This window comes from Mugil cephalus, chromosome 19, assembly GCF_022458985.1.
Source record: "Mugil cephalus isolate CIBA_MC_2020 chromosome 19, CIBA_Mcephalus_1.1, whole genome shotgun sequence".
Taxonomy (NCBI): Eukaryota; Metazoa; Chordata; class Actinopteri; order Mugiliformes; family Mugilidae; genus Mugil; species Mugil cephalus.
This window is the reverse complement of record NC_061788.1, coordinates 22364755-22388577: the sequence shown is the minus strand read 5'-3', so window position 1 is coordinate 22388577 and position 23823 is coordinate 22364755. Positions and strand designations below refer to the sequence as shown.

The following is a 23823-nucleotide window of genomic DNA, read 5'->3' as shown; positions in this document are numbered from 1 at the left end:
GCAAACATTACAATCCTCTAAACAATTGTGAGCTTGGAAAAAGTTAAAGCAGGTGATGGTGATGGTTGTATATAATGGAAATGTCAACTTCATTGAACTCCTTGTAAAATATCATCTTAAAATGTAACTTTGTGGAAACGTATCTGTTTTAGGCACGCCTCAATGCTCTGGATGAACAGTGGCAGTTCCTTGTCAACAAATCTGCAGAAAAGAGCCAGAAACTGAAAGAGGCCAACAAACAGCAGAACTTCAACACAGGCATCAAGGACTTTGACTTCTGGCTCTCTGAGGTGAGATTATGTGGAAGATAGAAACAGACAAACCAATGTATACAAGATGATCCCAAGGACTGATAGTGTTTTTCCTCAGGTGGAAGCTCTTCTTGCCTCTGAGGATTATGGCAAAGATCTGGCCTCAGTTAACAACCTGCTGAAGAAACATCAACTACTGGAGGCTGACATTTCTGCCCATGAGGTAGATAGCTCATTATCACAGATATCTCTGCATGTGGGTCAGATGTACTTCAGGGAACACCCAAGACCTTATTTCAGGACATTTTTCTATTTTAGACTCAAGGCATACATTACAGAATGTGGGAAGTTTGTAGTCACTAAATATATGAAAGGTTCTGGTTGATAAACATAAAATTTTCATAATATGTTAAATAACGAAGCATAATAGTTACATGGATATAATGAGGGCCCTGACCACCACTCTCCTCTTTACAGGATCGACTGAAGGATCTGAATGGCCAGGCTGACAGCCTGATGGCCAGCAACGCCTTTGACACCTCACAGGTGAAGGACAAACGTGATGCAGTTAATGGCCGCTTTACCAAAATCAAGAGCATGGCAGCGGGTCGTCGCGCCAAGCTCAACGAGTCCCATCGTCTGCATCAGTTCTTCAGGGACTTGGATGATGAAGAATCCTGGATTAAGTAAGAAAGGCCCTGCTGTTTATGGTCTTATTTCAAGCGGAATGCTAACTTAAACTCAACCATTTTTACCCTGACTCCCCCCAGAGAGAAGAAGTTGCTTGTGAGTTCAGAGGACTATGGACGTGATTTGACAGGAGTACAGAATCTGAGGAAGAAACACAAGAGACTGGAGGCTGAGCTGGGAGCCCACGAGCCAGCTATTCAGGTATGACAGTCATCTGGTCGCTGTATTTATTTAGTTTAAAGAGGAAACTGTTTGTTTAAAGCAGGCACTGGTCTGGTTTTCTGTCATATCTGTGCTGTTTACCAGAGGTAGACACAGTGAGTGCTCTTGTCAGGGACTAATCCAACAGGACTGGTTGCCAGAGGGCGTGGGATTGCAGTGACCAGGCTGACTGTTTTATTTGCTCCCAGTCTGTGCTAGACACTGGGAAGAAGCTGTCTGATGACAACACCATCGGCCAGGATGAGATCCAGCAGAGGCTCGCTCAGTTTGTCGAACACTGGAAGGAACTCAAGGACTTATCTGGAGCGAGGTAAGACTGCTGTGCTACATGGACACACTGGACAAGAGCAGCCTAGAGGGAGAAAAACACACGGAGAAATGGGGACTGTAAATGTGTATGTTTGGTCCCAGGGGACAGAGGCTCGAGGAGTCACTGGAGTACCAGCAGTTTGTGGCGAATGTGGAAGAGGAAGAAGCTTGGATTAATGAGAAGTTGAACCTAGTTGGGAGTGAGGACTATGGAGATACACTGGCTGCTGTGCAGGTGCTTTTCTTTTATAAACCACCACCTGACTTAACGTATCAGTGTTTTTGTTGTTGTATGTGTGTACTTTGAGGATTTTTACTGATTGCCAAGGAAAACCATTATTTTTTACAGGGCTTGCTGAAAAAGCACGAAGCATTTGAGACTGACTTCACTGTACACAGGGACAGAGTTAATGACGTGTGTGCAAATGGAGAAGAGCTTATCAAAAAGGTACTTAATGTATGATGAGATATGAAGAGAAAATGCATATTTTATAAAACATTCAGTTGAGCATGCATGTCAGTGCGTGCAGTGTGACTGAAGAAGCAAAAGTTCAATGGGATATTTTTTGTGCACTCACAACAGAACAATCATCATGTGGACAACATCAGTGCCAAGATGTCAGCTCTGCGTGGCAAAGTGTCTGAGCTGGAGCGGGCAGCGGCTCAGAGGAAGGCCAAGCTGGATGAGAACTCTGCTTTCCTGCAGTTCAACTGGAAAGCTGATGTTGTGGAGTCATGGATTGGTATGAAAACCTTTCCAAAACATGTCAGACAGACTAATGTTTATCACTATATAATATTCACTTCAAATATTAGCCAACAATCTTAGAGTTTAAGTGTTAAAGTGACATTTTGAGGTATAAGAAAATATTGCTAGTAAAGATTTTAGAGAGTCTGGGGCAAGACAACATACAGAGGAATACTCACACAGGCCAGGTAACCCATTTTAGTCTTATTTCCTGTTTTAAAAATCACTTTAATAATTTGCAAATACATTTTCATGACACAGATTTACACATATGTTTGCACAACCACAAAGAAAAGAAAAGTACAAGAGTAAAATTATTACATTTCTTTTCTAATTATTCATACTGTTGGTTTCTTTTATCAGAAAGCTTTCCTATCTGGTCTGTTCTCTGTGCTTTCTTTGTGTAATAACACTTTTAAATTGCAAAGACTAAGTTGAATACCTATATTGAGTCTATATCCTGTGTGGAAATATCTTTGAAACAATGATGTTGTTTGTGTTAAGGTGAGAAAGAAAACAGCCTGAAGACAGATGACTATGGCAGAGACCTGTCCTCTGTGCAGACCCTGCTCACCAAACAGGTACGGCCTCCTTCAAAAAAGTTTCCTTCTTCTCCTCTGTACGCATTTCTCTTCTCATCATCATCATCATCGGCATGTTTTCTGTTGACAGGAGACATTTGATGCTGGTCTCCAAGCCTTCCAGCAGGAGGGTATCACTAACATTACAGCTTTGAAGGACCAGCTGCTGGCTGCCAAGCATGTCCAGTCAAAAGCCATTGAAGCTCGTCATGCTGCCTTGATAAAACGCTGGAACCAGCTGCTGTCCAACTCTGCTGCTCGCAAGAAGAAGCTGCTGGAGGCTCAGGAGCACTTCAGAAAGGTAGAGTTTGTTAAAGGGGCTATCAGCGTGGCCAGAACTCACCTTTAAAGTCAAGTAGAATGGAGCATTTGAACACTCCCGAGGTTTATAATTAGAAAGTTGAATCAGTATCTTTTAAAGACCAAATCTTCTCCACTACCACCTAGGTTGAGGACTTGTTCCTGACATTTGCTAAGAAAGCATCAGCCTTCAACAGCTGGTTTGAGAATGCAGAAGAGGATCTGACAGACCCAGTGAGGTGTAACTCTTTGGAGGAGATCAAGGCTCTGCGTGAAGCCCACGAGGCCTTCCGCTCCTCACTGAGCTCAGCTCAGGCTGACTTTAACCAGCTGGCAGAGCTAGACCAGCAGATCAAGAGTTACCAGGTGGTATCCAACCCCTACACCTGGTTCACCATGGAGGCCCTGGAGGAAACATGGAGGAACCTGCAGAAGATCATCAAGGTCTATACATATTTTATATATAATGTGTTCATAAATACAACTTGTTAATCATTTTCATTCATAATTTATATCCTGTTTCCAATTTAATCTGGTCAATTGTACAAAGAAAGCAAAGAATAAAATACACAAGTCTTTGTCACACAGTTAAATGAAATCTAGAATCTTGGGAAGTTTGGTTTAACACTTCTGCATAACTGGTAACAGCTTTTACACATGTAGACACGACCACTGGTGCAGGACCTTTGGATATCCCCACTTAAAAAAGGAGGGTTACAGCAGGACAAGAGAATGTGTTTTTTGGAACACAATATATTTAGTTGATTTAATACAAAAATTAGGGTGATTGGTTTCAACTAATTCATGTTTCCAGAAGTAAAAAGGGATTTTGGAGATTTCTATTTTCCATATAAATAAGTCAAGCCCTGACAACACATTATTCACAGTAACCGTGTGACACATACTCAAAACACTTGACATGTTATGTTTTCAATGCAACTCATCTTGCTGATTTCTTTCTGTAAATGTGAGTGTAGGAGCGTGAGCTGGAGCTGCAGAAGGAGCAGAGGAGGCAGGAAGAAAACGACAAGTTGCGCCAAGAGTTTGCCCAGCACGCAAACGCTTTCCACCAGTGGCTACAGGAGACTAGGTAGAGGACATGTTGTTCCAACTGAGCCTTTTATGAAACCTGAGCTGAGGTTTCTACAGTCTCACTCAGATTTTAGCCATTCTTTCATATAGTTAGTCATCAGCAATAAATGTTTTTCACAACAGAATTCTCTGTGTTGTGTGATGTTGCTTAGCATCAGACACTGTGCTTAATGCACTGCTGGTAATAGAACACATGATGAGAATCGTGGAGCTGCTCTTTTCTCTCAGTTTGTCTCGTTTGCATAAAGCCACTAAATATTCGCCGCACAAATCATGTTTTCTGAAATGCTTTCTTTCTTATCACATTGAAAATAGACCTGTCTTTTAGAATCAAAGCTTCATTCAAATCACTGCTGTTGACACTTCTGATTAGCTTATTGTGTTTCTGTCTTTTTTGCATTGAATTTTGTTGTTACCTTATGATGTTAATGTGTGTTTGTCTCTCTCTCTCTCCTTCCTCGTGACTGCTTCCTCGCTGATGCTTGGAATTACTGTGCTAATCAGGACATATCTTCTGGATGGGTTAATATCACTTTCTCTTTTTTATGTGTTGATCAAATGTGTGAGATTGTGAAAACAGTTTAGGATGTAATGATGAAGGTAAATGTTTCACCTTAAAGGTGGATGCCCTGAAATTTTCTCACATTTTATCTCTGGTCCTTCCTTCTCCCTGTCCTCTCTCTGAATAGCATAGCGTATCGTCGGGTTATCTGTGTCTATCAGTACCAAGTTGCTGATGATCTTTCTGGAAGGTCAACCTCTTTCAAGCCTGGCTCTGGTTTCTTTTGCTTTTCCTGAACCATGTAGTGCTCTCAGAGCTGTGTAACCTCCTGCGCTTCAGTCTAAAATCACCATGTTAGGACACCGTGTGCTCAGCACTTTCCTCCTGTACTAACCCTCTTCACCTGGTCACCAGACTCAAGCACCAGTGGACTGGCTTTTTGTTACATTTCCTGTGTGAACTTTAGGGATGGAATCTGCAAATGATTTACTTCAATTGAGTATACATATATGGGTGTACAAAACTGACTTGGGAACATGTACTGCTAATCTGCTGCAGTTTCCACTCATGTGTGCAGTACCCCTAACTTGGCATGGTTTGGGGTTACCAGTAGATTATTGGCATGAATACAACTCTGTTGTGTAGCAGTAAAACCCATTTAAAGTTCCACATTTAAATTCATTTAATTCTGACAGTGACAGGCCAAATTACACACTAGAACCTTAGCACTTTGCACCTTCTGGAAGTTTTCTCTGGGGACACTAGATGTAGTAGAGAGTGTGTGTTCTAATAACTGTGTGTTCATAGTTGCCCAGACTGTTGCTTTGTTTCTAAAATCAGTTTGTGTTGGTATTAGGTCGTGTATGGTAGAAGAATCTGGTACCCTGGAGTCCCAGCTGGAGGCCACTAAGGTAAAAACAGAAAATAACACAGTGGTGTACATCTTTAAACACTGAAGATGGGTTAGTTTGGTCTTCAAACTCTACTGATCTATCTTTTGTACATGAGAACACATCTTGGCCCATGAAACTACTCCCAGTCTTATACAGTCTCTAAGTTTTATCCTCCTACTCTTGTTGATATACTGTTAAAATCCCAAAACCCAGTACAGTCTGACCATGAAGGCACCATGTGGGAGGTTTTATTGACATGCTTTTGTGTGTGTAGCGTAAGCACCAGGAGATCCGGGCCATGCGCAGCCAGCTGAAGAAGATTGAAGACTTGGGTGCAGCCATGGAGGAAGCTCTGATCTTGGACAACAAGTACACGGAGCACAGTACAGTGGGCCTGGCCCAGCAATGGGACCAGCTAGACCAACTGGGAATGAGGATGCAGCACAACCTGGAGCAACAGATTCAAGCCAGGTACATGCCCTAGTGATAATTCCATGTCACTGAGTTGAGGTGGACTTCAAGACACTGTAAGGAAACTGTGTTGATGCTGCTTTAAGCTCAGATTCCTTCTCTTGCAGAAACACCACTGGAGTGACAGAAGAGGCTCTGAAGGAGTTCAGCATGATGTTCAAGTAAGTGGCTTTCTCCTGACATCATCATGACTTATTTGTCCATTTGATGCAAGTCAGAGTCTCTTTTTAAACCTTTTTTATTTGCAGGCACTTCGACAAGGAGAAGTCAGGTCGTCTGAATCACCAGGAGTTCAAGTCATGTCTGCGCTCGCTGGGTTACGACTTGCCCATGGTGGAAGAAGGAGAACCAGATCCTGAGTTTGAGGCCATACTCGACACTGTGGATCCAAACAGGTTCGACACATATAAGGGTCCCTTGATAAGGTTTTGTCCAGCCTGAATCCATCTTCATCAGGATGTTATCATTTTGTGAATATAAATTGCACTGTAGTATGATGAGGATGCATCAAGGAGTGTATGAACATGACTACTGTATTGCTCATACACTGATCAGGCAAAACATTATGACTGATTATGACATTAGGAGAAGTGAATAACATTAACCATGTTCTGACATTTCAATGTTCTTTTTGGACCTGGTATTCATGTGGATGTTACTTAGACATGCAGCACCCACCTAGACCAGACCAGACGCCCCCACCCCATAGCAATGACACTCCTTGGTGGCAGCAGCCAGCATTCTCAGATTGACAACTTTTAGAGGCACAAGGGAGACCTACACAGTATTAGGCAGGTCATAATGTTATGCCTGATCTGTGTATAATCTGACAGTCGATTAACTAAATGACTTGTCATGCATCCCTTTTGTCCCATGTACCTTCCTGTTGGTTAGGATTGTATATTGCAGTTGATTTGTTATCTGTTTGTCAACAATGTTGTCCAGTTCTCATCTTATAATTTGTATGTTCTATCCGTCCCTTGTTGCGCTATGAAGGATCCCTTCAGGCATTTGTATGGATGTAAATGGCAGCCAACATGGTTCTTGTACACATTCATATTCACTGCCTAACTGACAAATCTGTTTGCAGGGATGGCAACGTGTCGTTGCAGGAGTACATGGCGTTTATGATCAGTCGCGAGACAGAGAACGTTAAGTCCAGTGAGGAAATTGAGAGCGCCTTCCGAGCTCTCAGCACCGAGAACAAACCCTACGTCACTAAAGAAGAGCTCTACCAGGTCAGATGTGTTTACTACTTACTGTGTACATTAAGTTTCAAGTCTTCATGTAAGTCACACCCTGTCCTCCTTCCTTTTAGAATCTGACCAAGGAGCAGGCGGACTACTGCCTCTCGCACATGAAGCCCTACCTTGACAGCAAGGGTCGAGAGTTGCCGTCAGCTTTTGACTTTGTCGAGTTCACTCGCTCGCTCTTCGTCAATTGATCCCTTGCCCACCAGTGACCAATCGGGATGCGTTTCCCCCCCACATACACACACACACACACACACATTAACACCAACACAAGGCTGAATCTGCATGATTGTGGCACCAGGAACACTCACTAATACCAAATATCTGTACTATCTATTTATCTCACTTTACCCCTAACTCTTTGTGCTTCTCATGATAGCATAGTGGATCAGTCTGCATTTGAATGTGATTGTTTTTAGCTGTTTTAGCTTGTGCTTTCAATGAATTTAAGAACCTAATAGTAAGTTGTAACAACAGCTTAACAACTGCAGTGTGCTTTAATAAACGCTACTGGTTAGAACTGGAAACCTCTACTCTGGATTTATTTCATATACACATTTGAAACACTTGAACTTAAACATTTTTTATCTCACATCATGATCAGTCAGTCCTCTGCAACAGTCTTCTTCTGTCAAAGGCACTATGTCTCATTCTGCCACTTGATTTGCTATCTGCTCCAACTGGCTGCTCTCTCTGGGGCTCTGCTCCGTCAAATCAGCACTCAGCTGCCAAATTACAACTGTCCCATCCGTTTTCCCCACTGCCAAGAGGTGAGGGTTCTGAGAGTTAAAGGCCAAACAAGTTGCAGCTTGACCAGCACCTCCGTGATCAATGGTGGCTGCGGGTCTCAGCGACCTGCGGCCCAGGTCAAAAATCTGCACCTCACCTGAGAAAGAGATGAGTGAGTCAGGTTAATCTCTTTCACGCCCTCACATGCTGTCAGTTTTCTGTTAGGCTTCAAGAAAAATAATTGTTGATCTTTGAGGTAGACAGCGATGGGATCCTGCATAGCAGAAATTCCACTTTTATGATTGAAAACAATGTGATTTGGGTGCATGTGTAGATCCAGTGTTTCCATAAAAACTGGATCGCCAGACATCATGTACATTGTCTTTAGATAATTGAATGCTGTACCGTGACCAGTGGCTGCAGCGAAAACCAGTGGTCTGGTTGGGGACCACTGCAGCTGAAAAATGTAGGAGTCTGAAACCCTGAGAGAGAGGAGGGGGTTGGCCTGCAGCAATGAGTGGAGATGGACCAGACCTTCAGTTCCTGCACTCATGAACAGGTTCCTGTAAACACAAGGCAAAAGTCACAAAGGTCAAAATCACATGGAAAACACCTGCAGATCTCTCATAATTCTGGACTATCACCTGTGGAAAGGGGAGCAGTGAATGGAGTGAACAGGGCCACTGAAAGGCCTGAAGGAGAAGACTGCAGGGGCTCTCAGTGTCACACTCTGGCCCTCAGAGGGCGCTGCAGCCAGCGTCTGGGAGGAAAAGGAGCATCGAAGCAGCAGGCCGCCCTCGGAGCCCACCAGGAAGGTGTCAGGGTCCCATGGAGACAAAGCCAGGGCGGTGACGCCCACAGTGCTGCTGCCACGAGCCTTTGAGCAAAATAAGTTTTTTAGGTTTTTTGTTTTTTTTTTTTCCACCCACTGGGAACCACATGAAGGCTATGACGAGAAGAATATCCTCTGGACTGATCTGGCCGCACGTGTTGAAGCAATAAAATTTACTGCTGATCAGTGTAGTCTAGTCACAATGAGACCACACTCCAAAATTTGACCCCAAATTTGCATTATGAAGCAGACATTATAAAAATAAAGACATTGATTAATACAAAGTATACTTAAATAGGAAATTTAAATGGAAAAGTGATTTCAGTCCACCTTAATCTCACCTTGAAATTGGTGCTGTGGGGAACTTGCTGTGTTACTAAGGCATAGGCAGCATTCAGGACAAACCCTCCCTGGTCCAAGTCCACCATCCACAGAAGCGCCCTTCCTCCTGAGCAGGCACTCAGCACCCCAAACTCTCCTTTCTTCTGCCGGGGCACCCAAGCAACCTGCAAACAGGAAGATGTTTAATCTTGTTATCAAACTGATGAGTCGAGGCTCACTTTATTCTTTAATTGAATACCTTGTGGAATTCAGTTCCAGTTTAAAGAGGTCCAGTTAGAGAAAATGTCCTCAAGCAAAAGTCAAGAAGGTCATAAGGGCCTGTTCAGAGATAGCATTAAGATCTGATCTGGACTATGGGGGCGGCTATGGCTTAGTAGGTAGAGCGGATTGTCCAGAATTAGCGGTTCGATCCCCTGAGTGTGCCATATGCCGAAGTGTCCTTGAGCAAGACACTGAACCCCCAGTGTGTGAATGTGTGTGTGGATGTGTCTCTGACTGTAAAAGCACTTTGAGTACCTTTGAGTAGGTAGAAAAGCGCTATATAAGAGCAAGACCATTTACCATTACCATTACTATTCTGGTCAGCTTTAGGTACGTGTGTTCACATCTGTGTGTCCACAGATCTATATCCAAATGCTTCTCCAGATCTGATCTCAGTTTCATGCTCTGTATGAAAATGAAGCCCCAACGTCGTCTGGGGCCGAGTAGAATGTTGTAACTGCTGTTCTCTCTTAAAAAACAAAACAAAAAAAAAAACTCACCAACATCACCACCAAGTGTGGCCAGAGGTCAGATCTCTCATATACCATCTCAGTGCGCCCTGGGTGTTGATACACGTCATGAAGTTATGTTATCGGATCGCCCAGATCAGATCGTAATACAAGGTCTAAACAGACCCATAATGTCAACATCCATTGTGTTGAGTAATCTTGCAGCTGTATGAATTTATTTCAGTAACCTTTAAGTTTTCACATTAAAGTGGCTGCATCAAATAAAATACTTAATAGTGTAGCTTGAGTTTCCTCTTTCCCCCTTATGGTTAACTTCATTCACATCTCAGCATATCTTAACCACTGGAAAGCTCTTCATCTCTTTTTCTTTTTAACAAGCCAAACTGACTGTGCCCACTCACCTGATAAACTGGCTCTCTGTGGCTGTCTGCTGACATTCCAGTTTGAGCCAGCACGGGATCCTGAGTTCGACTTGTGTCCCAGATCACCACCTCTCCACTGTACAGACCTCCTGAGGTCGCAGCATTAAATACACACACACACACAGGTTTATACAGTGCTCTAAACCGCAGCGTTACGGTGACCCCAAAACACTGGACTTAATGAGCTTTTAATGCAACACATTAAAACTGTAAACTGTGATTGGAATTAATAACATACGACAAGAACGAGAATTGAAACATCTTTATCGGACTGATGTATAACCCAGCTCATTCTACAGGAAGTTTACATCTGGGGCCAGAACCACAAAGCAATTTCAACAAAGCTTACGTGGGGTTAACTGGCTTCACTAAGAAGAAAACTGGCCATCCTGGATAAATAATACACAAAGCTGATTATCACCACGGTCAGTTAATTCTGGGTTTTCAACAACATCAGAACATCTTGTGAAATCACATGAAAGTGTATTTCTTCCAGCGAATTTGCAGTTGTAGCAACAGCAGAGAATGATATTTAGAAAGCCCACCACAGAGACCACCTACTAATTTAGCAAGTCCTGTTGCCATCTCCTCAGCACAAACAGCAAGAAATATAACATTAATGACTCTAGACAGGAAACACGTCTATTGCAGCCAAGTGCACACATTAAAGCAAGGGTCACCCACCCTGCAAAAACCTGTTTAATATTTTACCATTTCCTTGCAAATATCAAATGAATATGGGCTTTAGGTACAGACTATGTCCCACTATCAGTATACACTATAGTGTCAGTGCCATTGGAGGCTATGCACACCCATAACATAACCATGTTTTACAGATTACATTGTTTGCATGGCATATTAAACTGAGCGAGACACTGTTTACCTGCGATGAGGGCGGGCTGGCTGGGGTGACAGCACAGAGCTGTGACTGCAGTGTGAACATCTATGACCATGTCCGCTTGTTTGGTGTGCAGAGCTTGGCGATCCAGGTTCCACGTGGAAACATACGACCTCTCATTGGTCCAGTCTCCATTGTCAATCCTGCCCACCAAAAACCAACATATGAATCACACCAAAGTGGAATTATTTTCAACAGTGCCCTTTGCGTTGAACAACAAAATATAGATGTGAGGCGAAGAGCATCAAGAACACTCTCAGAGGATTGTCATTAGATGAAACACTAACATACCGACCGTATGCACAGGTAATAACTGAGCCTGTGCAGCTCCAGGACACGCTGGTGACATGAAGACGGTTTTCTTGAGCACTGGTATGTTGAAGGCAATGGAGCTTTGAGACCTGCAAATATGGAACAGTGTCACACAAAGAGAAGGTAGCGACAAAGTTTTAAGCACTTTAGATGCTTCCTTTTTCATCCACTACACAATATCACCAAGGAGACATCATCTTTCCTAATTCATCCAATCCATCTACAGTAATAAAATCTATCAGAGTATGATGTATGAGTACGATGGTCCTGGTCTCAACATGATGGAGTCAACATGGGATTACATAAAGAGACAGAAGACACCGAAATATATTAAATCCACAGAAGAACTACGGAGAGTTCTCTAACATGCTGCCAAGTACATTGAAAAACTGTGTGAATTACTGAATTACTGCAATTTGTATTATGTTAGTAAATAAAAACTATTCATGGTATTGTTTCCTTCTGCTTAGTATGTATACCTCTGCCATGGTACAGAGTCTGTCTCCAGAATGCTCATTAGGCACATGAATAAACTTTCTGAGTTTACTCTAGCCAACAGCTATGCCTGCCTCAGAAACCAAGAAAAAAAAAAATTTGGTTTTACGTCCTGCTTACCAGCTGACTGTGATCTTCCCAGTTTGCCTGGAACCCGTCAAAGGCATGGCTCCTGGAATTTCTCACCAACTCTCTGATAACTGTGTCCTCAACCCGCTGCAAGAAGTTCCTCAGGCCAGGTAGCTCCAGTTCCTCATGGCTTTGTTGGGAGACATGTGTTGTCTGGTCTTGTGGCTCTGTCTGCGTACAGCTGGTAGTAGTGGACACAGTCTGTATCTCTGCCTCTGCATTGTGCACGGCTCTGGTCTGACAGCCTCTCTGAAACACCAGAAAGGAACTTCTACTAAGACATCAGTCATGTAGTAAATGCAGTCACAAATCCACAAGTAAACAAGCGTAAGCAGGTAATATAGGGGAGACGAGTACTAATGCAAGAATGCATTCAACATCTCATATTAAAGTGGTACAAAGCAAGAGGCTGTGACATTGGAGAAATCTCGTTTCTGTTGTTTCATGAAGTAAATTATCACGTGATTCAACCTGGAAGCATCCTCCTCCTCATCTTGAACGTAACATGCTAACATTAGCCTCTGACAACGAGCAAGTATAGGTTAAGTGTGATGCAGTGTCTTTAATACTTGCAATATTCGACAGCTACGGACATCATGTACACTTTCATTCACAGCTAGGGGACACTCTTAATGGTACTGTTGCTCAAACATACCGACTGCTGCGCTGACTGCTGGGATTTCCACCACAGTGACTGGATACTCACTGAGTCCAGGGCTTCGTCAGTAAACATGTTAGATAATCTGGCTAAAACAAAAGGAATTGACGATGATTAATATCGACGGATTAAAAACTAACCACGACGAACCAATGACTCCGCGTTGACTGATTTTCGTATCTCCCACCCTCCCACCTTTGCTAAGGCCATCTTACACAAAGCTACCGTTGCCTTGGTTACGAAGAGGATCTCGCGGGGCAAGAAAGAAATCCTGCGTTCACTTCCGCCTTTTCTCCAGAAGAAAGTACCCTAACGTTCACGTAATTGTTGTGTCATATTTGGAATTAAAACAGCATATATTTTCCCGATATATTTTAGGTTGTTGGTTTTTAGATAATTTAATTTCCTGAATTTCCAGTCTCTATCAAAATAATAATAAAAAAAAAAAACACTGAGGAGACACTAATCAATTTATTCTTCAACGAAAATGCTTCGAAACTGGTCTTTCATGGGTTCATAATTTTATCATTTGACTTAAATAATGGCTTATAATCTCCGTCAGAGAGAGAGAAAAATTATCACTGGAATCAGCGTAGAAGAAGTGCAACAATAGAACAAGTTTAACCCGTAGCGTCACTAGCGCCCCCTTCTGTGAAGTGGAGTACCTCACCTCAGTGCGGTTTTAATGTGAGATCAATAAGACTAAATATGTACAACATATATTAAATACAATACCATTTCGGAAGTTAAGACATATGATAAAAGTGGGCATAAATATAATATTGGTGACAAACAGAGACACAACCACAAACACACACCAATGGCACAAGCCCTAGTTTGTAATAGATGAAGCAAAGCTCATTTGTGCCTTGTCTTAAACGATGGAAATATGTATATATTTTTAAATGTTATAATATTTACTGTGCACTGCCCCTGGCCACATGTTCCTGGTAGTGTTCACAGGATAGGGTGAATTGAAACACTTACGGTGGTAGTAGGACCTAAAAACCATCACATTTAAGTGGCATAGAGTAGGTACAATTTTGAGGTACCGGAGTTTTTCCATTTTCAACTGCTTTATTCTTTCTCTGCAACAATCCATAGGCAGATCTGCTATTTTTAGATGTAGATTGCAGATTCACATTATCATCAAACATTATTCTTAATAATTACTTTTGATATAATCAATTAAAACCAATCGTCTTTTCCTTCACTAGGGGCTGAGCTGAATGATCATGCAGAGACTGAAGAATGCATAGTGTTGTTTAGCAAACTAAAGACTGTTGAATCCAATCCTAGGACGATGTGGTGTCTTTGATCATGACGAGTTTTGAGAGACTGAAAAGCTGAGAGCTGTTTGGATGGCGATCAGCAGTTTGAAAAGGCCCTATGAGCTTTACCAGACAGGTCTGAGAGAAGGGTCTGTTAATGCCTAAATAATTTCAGCTGGTCCTGAAAAACTAAATAAACCTTCCCCAAACCCTCCCCTCAACTCATAGGACCCAAAGACCCCCACTAACAACATTCTGTTTCTGTTTCTGTTTCTGTTTCTCTGATGAGTCACAACTGATTTGGAGACACAAGGGAGACTAAAGGCAGTCATAAAGTCATGCCTATCAGTGTAAATTGGTTGCCAATTACACCCTAAAGAAGCTAAAAGGTTTAGCATCACCACTGACTGGATGGGTGGTCCCAAACTTAATGGTTACAATGAGAGTTATGGCTTAACATCAGTTGTAGTGGATCGTGTAAGGGGCTATGGAATGTAGTGTCAGTGAGCATCCTAGATGTGTGGGAAATATATGAATGTTCCTGTGGGCTGGTGTCATGGATGCTGAGCTGCCTACATTTTTAGGTTAAATTATTTATTTTCTTCCCACTTTGATTAGTTGGTCCTCCAGCTGGCCTCAAGCCTATAGGTCCCTCCATGTGTTCTGCTTAAGGTTTCTTCCTTGAAACCATTGCCTTAGTGCTTGCTCTGAGGGTTGTAGACTGTGGGTTTTGTAAAGTGTCTTGAGAAAATTGGATTGTTATTGATGCCGTATAAATAATATTGGATGTAGTTTATTTGCTCCATCACTCTCTTCAGTCTTGTATCATTTTTACCCAAGAAGAACAATTTTGAACCATTTCTACATTGTGTCTTAAACAGCCAAAAAAAAAAAAAAAATAATAATATATATATATATATATAGTCTGCACTTCAGCTTCCAGCTGTATGGTGTATGACTTGTATGGTGTAAATATACCCTAATCTGGATGACTGAATATCTTCTCAGACATAGCATAAATAATCGGCAGCTGGACCTTACGGCCTTCCATCGGTGAAAGTCCGCCGCCTAGTGGTGGACCAACTACACGACAGGCGCTTTGTTAAAAGTATATGATGGTAAATGTAGTGACAATAACAGCATGAGAGAAATGTTGGTGATGTTGCTTTATAATTTAGGATGTTTTTTGTACAAAAATGTCAAAATCACATGATTACATTCAAATTTGATTATGTCAACATTTTCAACAGTTTGAACGGTTCCAGGTCAGGTTTTGTAGAGCATCTTGAGACAATTTGTATTGTTATTGATGCTATATAGATAAAATCGTTGTACAGAACTCAAAAGGACCTGTTTAAAAATAATTCCCTTTCATCATCTTTCTTACTTACTGCCACACTTGGTGTGCACTGAAATACAGCTCTCTACAGTGTACCACTGACCTTAAAATGTACCACTTGAGTGCCTTCAAAGGCAACTGATAACTGAAGACATCGAAGAAAACAAATCAACACAAGAATTTTGTAAACCTGAGTCAGCCCAGTTTATTTTAAAACCCACCTGCAGCAAGGTGGGAGATTTGACAATGTGACACAACTAAACAGTTATGAGCATCAAAGGTCACATTAGATAGCCACTAGCCATGTATTATTAGCCTTAGTATTTCATTTGAACTGTAATATACTAAAAGATTGCTGCATTCACAGCAGACTATACAGTCAACTGAGCTCAATAACTTTTACTTAAGCTGCCACACAGCAGTCCATAGGGACTGTTTGGTTTCCCCATGCCCAAAAAAGGTCAACAAAATTTTAAAAAATAAATACATGCACTTTTTTCACTAAACCATTTTTACGTCCACATGAGATTTAAAAAAAAAAAATAATAATAATAATTAAACAACCAGACTGGCCTAGCGACAGAAGCCATGTTGGCTACAGAGCCAGGGGCAAGTTCGTTTCTGATGGGGGCAGAGCGGCTAAAATTTGGAATAGTTCGAGTTGAAACACCCAAATGTGATCAAATTACTCCAAACATCATGTATACAGTTATTTATTGTAACAAAGCAACGTGTACACTTAATTTAATGTGAACATGTTTCCAGTGGAACAGGAGAAAAGCTGCAGACTCCACAGAGGACTCTACAAAACATCGTTTACTCTCCCATCTCAAAATGCTCAAAATTTCATGACTTTAAGTTCATTTTATTTTTTAAAAAAAATTACATTTCAAACTTTCTTGTGGGTGCCTGAAAAAGATAATGAAAATTCTTCTAACAAAAGTCTAAAGTTGGTGTCAAAGCCCCACTGCCACCACACCTCCCCATTAAACTATGTGCATTTAACAACTGGCTTACTAAGGTACATGTATATCCCAAAACACATTTACAACAGTTGAAAGGAACAAGCTGGTGCTTTCAATCAGTTCCATTAGTACAATAGATCACAAAAAAAAATGCAGCTTCTAATAAGCCTCAGTACACCCCCACCACTGGATATATTATAATATACATTTATATATATTTATATATATATATATAAAGTGGCTAGGGATGCTATGATTAAGTTATCACTGCACCATGGCTTATTTTTATTGAACTCACAACTTCAACAGAAACTGTTATTTCATTGTACATACAAATTGCTATTGTACATATTTTAAATCTATGTAAGATGACGTGCAGGATGCTACAAATTTTTTTTTATTCTTTTACATGTCTTTGGGAGATGTACAGATACAATGACAAGTGAGACTTTGAGAGAGTCACAGACACCTCCACTCCTGCAGCCCTGCTGTGTATGGAGCCGGTCTGCAGGACAGACCATGGCTGCAGAGGAAGAAGACGAACAGGCCGATGACACAAAAGGGCGGGTGAATTTCTTTTCTTTTTTTTCCTTCTTTTTTTCTTTTTTACAAAACCCCCCAAAACAAAATATTTTGCTCCCATGGGTTGTAGGATGATCACAGAGGGAGGACCAGGAAGAAAAAAAAAAAAAAAAAAAAAAAAAAACACATGTTGGCTGAAATTTAATCATCTTCACCATCATCCTGTGGGAGGAAAACAAGTATTACACTGGGTTTTCTGAGAACAACATCTCATAAGTATATTAAGTTACTGTTACTTTCAATATTCAGAAAGTGTTTAAAGCATGTGCATGTTCTTTTGACACCAGTAGTCTGATGGTGCTAAATTAAACTACACAAATCTCTTACAACCAACTGTACACAAACAAAATGCCATATTCTGTTCGTTCCTCACCTCTCCATCCTCCCCATCACCTTCCTCATCTTCATCTTCGCCCTCCTCTTCTTCTCCCTCATCAATGTCTTCCAGGCCTTCCTCTTCGTCATCATCATCATCACCGTCACCTTCCTCATCCTCCATGTCAGGGACCTTGGGAGTTAAACGGAGAAAGATTCTTTGTGAAGGCACTGTAAGCACACTAAGTGAGTCCTGCTATCAGTCTGGACAACTCTCTGTACTGGAGCAGCTAGAACCCAGCTGTTCCAGAGATCCAAAAGGTCGTCAGAGGCAAGACGCATAACAAAGTGAACTCTGTGGAAACCGTTCATCTTAATACTGGGAGATGTAGCCAATGACGCAGCTGGCAACACATGTATGTCACTATGGTATCGTAATATGCAGTCTAAAGCCCTGTTCACATGTGATTAACATTATCTGGTGACATCATGATTTAGAAATGACTGTTTCTGTGTTTCATACATCTCAGCAACTTCCTGCTTCCACTTGACTACATGCCCGAGGTACTCTGCTACTTTTATACACTTGTTGACAGCTTTTATCATTTTGCAAATATGGACTTACAATAAAAATCTCTTTAAAATGAAAACATGATGCGATGAGACTATAATGCTTCTGGAGAACAATTTACAAACTATCTGGCTTTATATAAATCAGCTCCACCTCAACCAATGTGATAAATAATGCATCTCTACATAAAATCCAACACATCAAAATATGTTGCTCTATGTGTCATCTGTCTCATCATTATAGTTTGAGCTTGCCCTTTTCCTGTGAAAAGCATCATGACCTTGAAACCCAACCGCTGTCCAAACACACCTTTGATAAATCTTAATTGAATCTTAATTGACAGGCCGAAACAAAAAAAAAAATAAAAATCAGCGAATCAAGCAAATGTCTTAAAAATAATAAAAATACACATTCAAATCACAGAGACACAAATTAGCACCAGATTAGTATTATCACAGGGCTTCTGTGTTTGGAGAAATTCATTTGTGGTGGTTTTTTTTATCTGACAAATTATGGACATAGATGATTATGAATTACTAGAGGTCCCCAGGTAATGCTAGTCTCGTGTGAATAGGGTAGGGCTGGGCAGTTTACCAGTTCCTACCGAACACTGGCATTTTTTTCTGTTCTGATAAGAATATGTAATATACTGCTATTCTGGTGTATTTGATAACAGCATTTGGAACACTGCAAAAAAAAAAAAAAAAGGTGTTGTGTTGGTTGTTTTGATATTTTTTTTCAGGGTGACCAGACGTCCCTGATTTCTGGGGACAGCCCCCATTTTGGACGCCCCCAAAAGTGCCTCCAATTTTAGCTTTATGAATAAGAAAAAAAAGTTGAGTCCAGACCAGGGCTCAACTAGGCCAATGCTACTGACGTCATTGCAGTTTAAATATGTCAAAATAAATGAAACCCTAATTGTCCTCATTTCTTCATTTCATCTTGATAATACTTTATTCTTTTTTTTTAATCTCCGAGTTGTCCCCGGATTTCCACATCAGCAGTCAGTGCTAACACGGGGCCATGCAAACCAGTTTTACTACCAGTGAGAGATTATTCTACAATATTTACTCATCATCACAGTAAAACAGTCCATGCTTAGTCAGTCTACTGCATTAATCACTCACTCAACAAGTAGAAAATGTTGTGAACATGTGATTATGCATGGAAAAAAAAAAAAAAAAAGTAATATACCTTGATACCATCAGAATTTTGAAAAATATCCCAATATACATTTTTGGTCATACCGCTCAGCCCTAGAACAGGGCTTCAAATGCCTAGGCTTAGACTATAACTCCAAACAAGGAACAGACCATCCGTTTATGTCTCTTCTATTTGCCAGGTCATCTACTGCATTCAATTAATTATTACATTTGATCCATTCAGGCACACTTTAAACTGCTGTGTTTCTAGTAGTTTTACCGCAAACTGCCTTTCACAAATCTTTAATGCCAAACAACAAAATAAAAACAGACTAACACAATAGTAGTTGTCCAGATTATGTACGTTTTAAGTTTAAACCAGATTAAATAAATGGGTTTTAAACTGTAACCCTGAGCTTTCCTACCAGGTAGTACTGCAGCGGGTTAGGCCAGATGTCGTCTTTGATCACTTCTCCAAGCTCGTCAGCTCCTGCATCCGAATGGTCAGTAAACCAGGTGAAGAAGCTCTCTGGCTCCTCGTGCTGCCTTTTCTTCCCTGCTTTGTTTGATGTCTGACCAGTACGCTTCGTCAGATCCTGAGGAGAGAGAGGTGCCCAGTCGGGAATGTAGTTTATAAAGTGATAATTGCTAGGAGGAAAAAAACAACTGAAACCACTGTTACAGTCATGTTGTTTCTTTAGTCTCTAAAACATTTAAGCACTTAATCATAAAACACACATTTAATATGGTCTATGAATATGAGTAAGATGAAAACATTGCTTTATATTTTGCCTGAAAAATGACTCATTCTGGCTCTGGATGAAAGTGTGCTGTAGTTAAAATACAACTTTTTTCCTACACAATGATACACAAAACAAAGAAACAAATGCACACCAACCTTCCCGGCCTTCCATTTAATTTCAGTCGATTTGGAAACAGGATCGCCGCTCTCATTTACATTAAACTCTTTGGAAAGGGCTTTGTTCTCGAAGTATGGATTCTCGTCAAAATACTTAAGAAAGAAAAGACATCTGCATCAGAATATGGCAAACCATTAACAACACACAAATACTATGTGAACGCAACAACTCACAAAATCTATTCTATATCCAGACTTGATATCCTCGAACTCTGTGACCTCCACCCTCGACAAGTAATGAAGTGCTTCCTCATCCTCTTCCCCCAAAAGAGCTGAAACTGGAGGTCAGACAGACACTGTTAGATCATGCATTTATTACAATAACATTTAAAAGCACTTCACAGCAATTATAGGTTACAAGAAAAGTGTCGGAGGTTACAGCTACCATACAAACACAAAACATTTTACCTTGTGGATGGTTGACAAATGTTGTGACCCAGAAATTGGGGATTTTTGCTATGAGTTCTGATCGCTTCTGAAAGAACGGCTGGCGTAATTTGTTGTACTTCTGCTCTACTTTTAAAATTTCTTCACTGGCCTGTTCATTCAGTCTGGAGGTGAAAAGAAAATGTTACTTTTCTCAATGAACCAATATTTCTGTGCAAATAACGAGATTCACATTTACCTGTCAATTTCATTCTGTACTTCGTCAATGTGTTCAATGGCTTCCTGTTGCTCTTTTTCTGAAACGAAAAGATAACATTTTTAAATTTGTGTTATTTCCAAATAAAAAAATTATAAAGCAATCAAGGTTAGGTGTCGCGATGTGGTCAAAAACAATTACAGTACATAAACTGTTGACAGAAAATAAACTACTACACAGTAAATATTACAGCGGCAATTAGGTTATCCCTGGGAGTTGTTGTACTCTCATCTGCTGTGTTTTAGACTACGGCAGATGTTCAGCAGGCAACTGTTTGGAGTTGAATTGAGGAGCATTTCTCATTAATCATAAGCCACTTAAAATATTCACAACACCAGCTACACTTATTAAGAAAACAGCATATTAAAACTTCCCTAATGAGGTCAACAGTGAATAAATCTTAACTTTTATGAGGAATAGTATAATTTGGTTAAGTTTCACGGGAACTTAATCAACCACTGATCATGAAAAATACAACTGATTGTAAAGAAAATAGGCTGATTTTCCAGTAACAAATTATACTTTCTACCATATACATGGTTAGCACTATGGCATGAAGACAAGACGTGCAGGTGCACATAAAGTTAGACCCGTTGCAAGGGCAGCCACAGTTAAGATGGGTTAAGATTTGGTTTTATGGTTAAAATTATTCTAATCTAATTTACTTAAATGTGATAAGATAAAGAGCTACTAGTGTCCTCGTAGAGATATAAAGGCTGTGTGTGTTAACTCTATTGCAGAGCGACCCTCTGCTCCTGCAGTCTGGAGCTTCCTGTTGCCTCTAAAGGCGGCCTGGTTTGAATGAGGGGCTTAACTATGTCTCGCTCGAAGACCTACTTGCCACCGGTAAGGACATACTGCCATGTCCACTAAAGCCCCCCTTACGTGTGTGAAGCGCAGCTCGTAGCAACATTTTAACAAATAATAAATAGTCGCTTGTTTACGTTTCACGTAATGTAGAATTCAAAAGCCAAGCTCGCACGCTTGTTAATCAGAGCAAATAACGTGGATGTTGCTAGTGATCGGCCATTCACTGGACCTGCAACAGTGGATATGGCACTTGCTAACAATGTGGGGGGAATGTGATGGAGGTGCAACTACGAGCGTATGAGGGAACTGCACAGCTGAGGGCGATTTCGTCACTACACCGTGCACCACAGCCTCCACAGAATCTGTGCATGGACGATAACTGCACCACGCATCACATAGTAGCGTACGCAAAACAAATATCGGCCTTCTTCATGATCATGAACTAATGCTAGCAGCTAAAGTAAGCTAACAGCTAGCTACCCTCTCACGCTGACTAAACAGTTAGCCCGTGCTAGCGGGCTACATTACTGAGCTGCACTGCACAACAGCTTATAATACACAGAGGTCTCTATGCGGAAAAATAAATATATTGAGCTGCTCGCCCAGAGTGATATATAAATTCGAGTCCAAATTACACAGCACATTGTGCTGGAAATAACAAAATGACGATAAACAAATGAAAATGGCGTTGCACAGGACAACCGCCATTCCTTAACGTTACCAGAGGTCTCGTCCGCTCCGTCGTGGTTAGAATTCTCCTTCCTTGTGACTTTTGCCGATGAGGTCGACATGGTTATCGTTTGCTGCGACTTTTTTGACCAGGTGAATACCCAGGACAGTCTACAACTCTTCTCTGTAGGACAAAAGTTAGTTCCACCTTACACAAAATGCGTGTCTAAGAACCCACTGTAAGGTAAGGAGAATGAGCGCAGCCTCGCACGCTTGTTTCTCTGTGGCTTCGCCTGGTCGGTGAATACATTTATGGTACTCTGCAGCCCCCGGCTGGCCGGAGTGCAACACTGCAACCTGACGCTAGCAGCCAGTCAACAACTCAAACTTGGTCTAGTAAATTATTATTATGTTCCAAATCTAGAAGCACTTTATTATCCCACAATGGGGTAATTCACGTTGTTAGCAGGAGCGTTATAGAAGCATTCAACACACACACGCACACATGCACACACACAAACAGTGCACATATAGGTGGAGTATATATGTAAAAAATAAATAAATAAATTATGAAAGATATATTACCACATGACAAGCAAGGCAGAATACAAATAAGGTATAACGAGAGAATGGTGTATCCAGGTAGGAGTGGATAACTGCATGTCATTAAGACTCATCAGGTTGATGAGCATGACCACAGATGAGTACGCCGCTCCACAAGTCAGAAGGAGAAAAACTCCAGGCCAGACACCCTCAAGATAAAGTTAGTTTCAGAATGCAACACTCAACAATAAGATCTCCATGCTTTGGCCAAGGAGATTACTCAAAACTAGACAGTGATCATAAATGGCACCAAAAACAGGCAAAGGCCTGCCTGTGGTAGTAAGTGCTGGCACACACAAGCAACAGATAGAGCAATCAATACAATTTCAAATCAAATTTAAACACATTTTTTTCTATAGCTTTTTGTAGTTTGAAATTACTTTATGAAGACTTTTAGTTTCTTTTTGAATGTCTCATAATCCTGCATCAGTTGTAGCTTCTATTCAGTTTCCCCTTTTTAGTGTTTCTAGAAACAATTAAATAATTAGGTTTTTATTTTATTATTGGTAATGTTTTTAATTTGTCTGTCCACTATTTGTCATTATATCATTTTCATCTTTTATTATGTATTGGGATTATCACGATATAGCCTGTCTTACGTATTGTATTTGTTTTATTAATTCTTTTGTCTAAAATTGAAAGGACTTTGGCACAACATTTGCATCACAGCTTTATCCAACTAAAATGCTAAAAATAGATTTTTGTTTTCCCTCCTGCTTTACTGTTCTCTGGTCTCTTATACTTTTTTATGCTGCTCACCAGAAATCCAAGACTCAAAACTCAAATTCAAACAATAAAACACCATCAATTATAAATGAAAAGGTTAAATTGGGTTTTTCAAACTCCAAGCAGTGTTAAAATGATTCAACATTCCTCTGATGGCTTTATGTGTAAGGCTGTGGCTCTTTTGTGTGCCTGCCGCTAAAGCTTTCGGGCAGCAAAACAAGGAAGCAAGGGGTGTGGTGGCTAGATGTCTATGAACAGAGTTAAGTTACTGCTGCTTTATCACACCTTCATCCTTTTTCTACAGTTCTATTTTCACGTTTAAGGTTGCAGAGATTAAACTAATCAATAAACATGTTTAAAGTGAATATAGAAAAAATATACTGCCTAATATATGTTCAGTTCACTGCT

The 23823-nt window shown here is 40.8% G+C and overlaps 3 protein-coding genes across 12 annotated transcripts in view; 1 reads left to right on the top strand and 2 right to left on the bottom strand.

The window, feature by feature from the left end:
- Window positions 1-7839, top strand: part of sptan1 (spectrin alpha, non-erythrocytic 1) — a 30200-nt gene extending 22361 nt beyond the window's left edge. For 5 of the 10 annotated variants that reach the window (XM_047569726.1, XM_047569728.1, XM_047569727.1 and 2 more), the window contains 20 exons: window positions 153-290; window positions 370-474; window positions 729-937; window positions 1022-1142; window positions 1352-1473; window positions 1575-1707; window positions 1822-1920; window positions 2056-2215; window positions 2725-2801; window positions 2893-3102; window positions 3249-3545; window positions 4079-4191; window positions 4698-4715; window positions 4883-4945; window positions 5552-5606; window positions 5863-6059; window positions 6167-6220; window positions 6308-6454; window positions 7150-7297; window positions 7378-7839. In XM_047569726.1, coding sequence (XP_047425682.1) covers window positions 153-290; window positions 370-474; window positions 729-937; window positions 1022-1142; window positions 1352-1473; window positions 1575-1707; window positions 1822-1920; window positions 2056-2215; window positions 2725-2801; window positions 2893-3102; window positions 3249-3545; window positions 4079-4191; window positions 4698-4715; window positions 4883-4945; window positions 5552-5606; window positions 5863-6059; window positions 6167-6220; window positions 6308-6454; window positions 7150-7297; window positions 7378-7503 — 2592 coding nt within the window. In that variant the 3' untranslated portion in view covers window positions 7504-7839. The remainder of the gene's footprint in view (window positions 1-152; window positions 291-369; window positions 475-728; window positions 938-1021; window positions 1143-1351; window positions 1474-1574; window positions 1708-1821; window positions 1921-2055; window positions 2216-2724; window positions 2802-2892; window positions 3103-3248; window positions 3546-4078; window positions 4192-4697; window positions 4716-4882; window positions 4946-5551; window positions 5607-5862; window positions 6060-6166; window positions 6221-6307; window positions 6455-7149; window positions 7298-7377) is intronic. The other 5 variants (XM_047569735.1, XM_047569734.1, XM_047569731.1 and 2 more) reach the window with 2 other exon arrangements.
- Window positions 7827-13096, bottom strand: dync2i2 (dynein 2 intermediate chain 2). The gene is made up of 9 exons (XM_047569738.1): window positions 12858-13096; window positions 12194-12451; window positions 11558-11667; window positions 11252-11409; window positions 10348-10457; window positions 9215-9379; window positions 8686-8918; window positions 8447-8604; window positions 7827-8198 (listed from the first exon to the last, which is right to left on the bottom strand). Exons 1-9 carry the CDS (start codon window positions 12933-12935, stop codon window positions 7960-7962), a joined length of 1509 nt encoding a protein of 502 aa, XP_047425694.1. The 5' UTR covers window positions 12936-13096; the 3' UTR covers window positions 7827-7959.
- Window positions 13097-15650: 2554 nt separating this feature from the next.
- Window positions 15651-22379, bottom strand: LOC124996762 (protein SET-like). The gene is made up of 8 exons (XM_047570067.1): window positions 22139-22379; window positions 20590-20647; window positions 20373-20515; window positions 20139-20242; window positions 19944-20057; window positions 19471-19641; window positions 17391-17525; window positions 15651-17179 (listed from the first exon to the last, which is right to left on the bottom strand). The coding sequence occupies exons 1-8, from the start codon at window positions 22206-22208 to the stop codon at window positions 17159-17161; spliced, it is 816 nt and encodes a 271-aa protein (XP_047426023.1). The 5' UTR covers window positions 22209-22379; the 3' UTR covers window positions 15651-17158.
- Window positions 22380-23823: the final 1444 nt, after the last annotated feature.

Bases quoted from the DNA above. Each gene is read 5' to 3' on its own strand.
- dync2i2 (XM_047569738.1), bottom strand. From the start codon at position 12,935: ATGTTTACTGACGAAGCCCTGGACTCAGTGAGTATCCAGTCACTGTGG. The intron at 8,605-8,685 runs GTGATAGTCCAG...TTGTGTTTACAG, and splicing joins CACTGCTCCCCTTTCCACAG to GAACCTGTTCATGAGTGCAG. The intron at 8,199-8,446 runs GTACAGCATTCA...TCTCTTTCTCAG, and splicing joins CGCTGCAGCCACTGGTCACG to GTGAGGTGCAGATTTTTGAC.
- LOC124996762 (XM_047570067.1), bottom strand. From the start codon at position 22,208: ATGTCGACCTCATCGGCAAAAGTCACAAGGAAGGAGAATTCTAACCAC. The intron at 20,516-20,589 runs GTAAATGTGAAT...TTTCACCTCCAG, and splicing joins GTACAGAATGAAATTGACAG to ACTGAATGAACAGGCCAGTG. The intron at 20,058-20,138 runs GTGAGTTGTTGC...TTCTTTCTTAAG, and splicing joins CTGGATATAGAATAGATTTT to TATTTTGACGAGAATCCATA.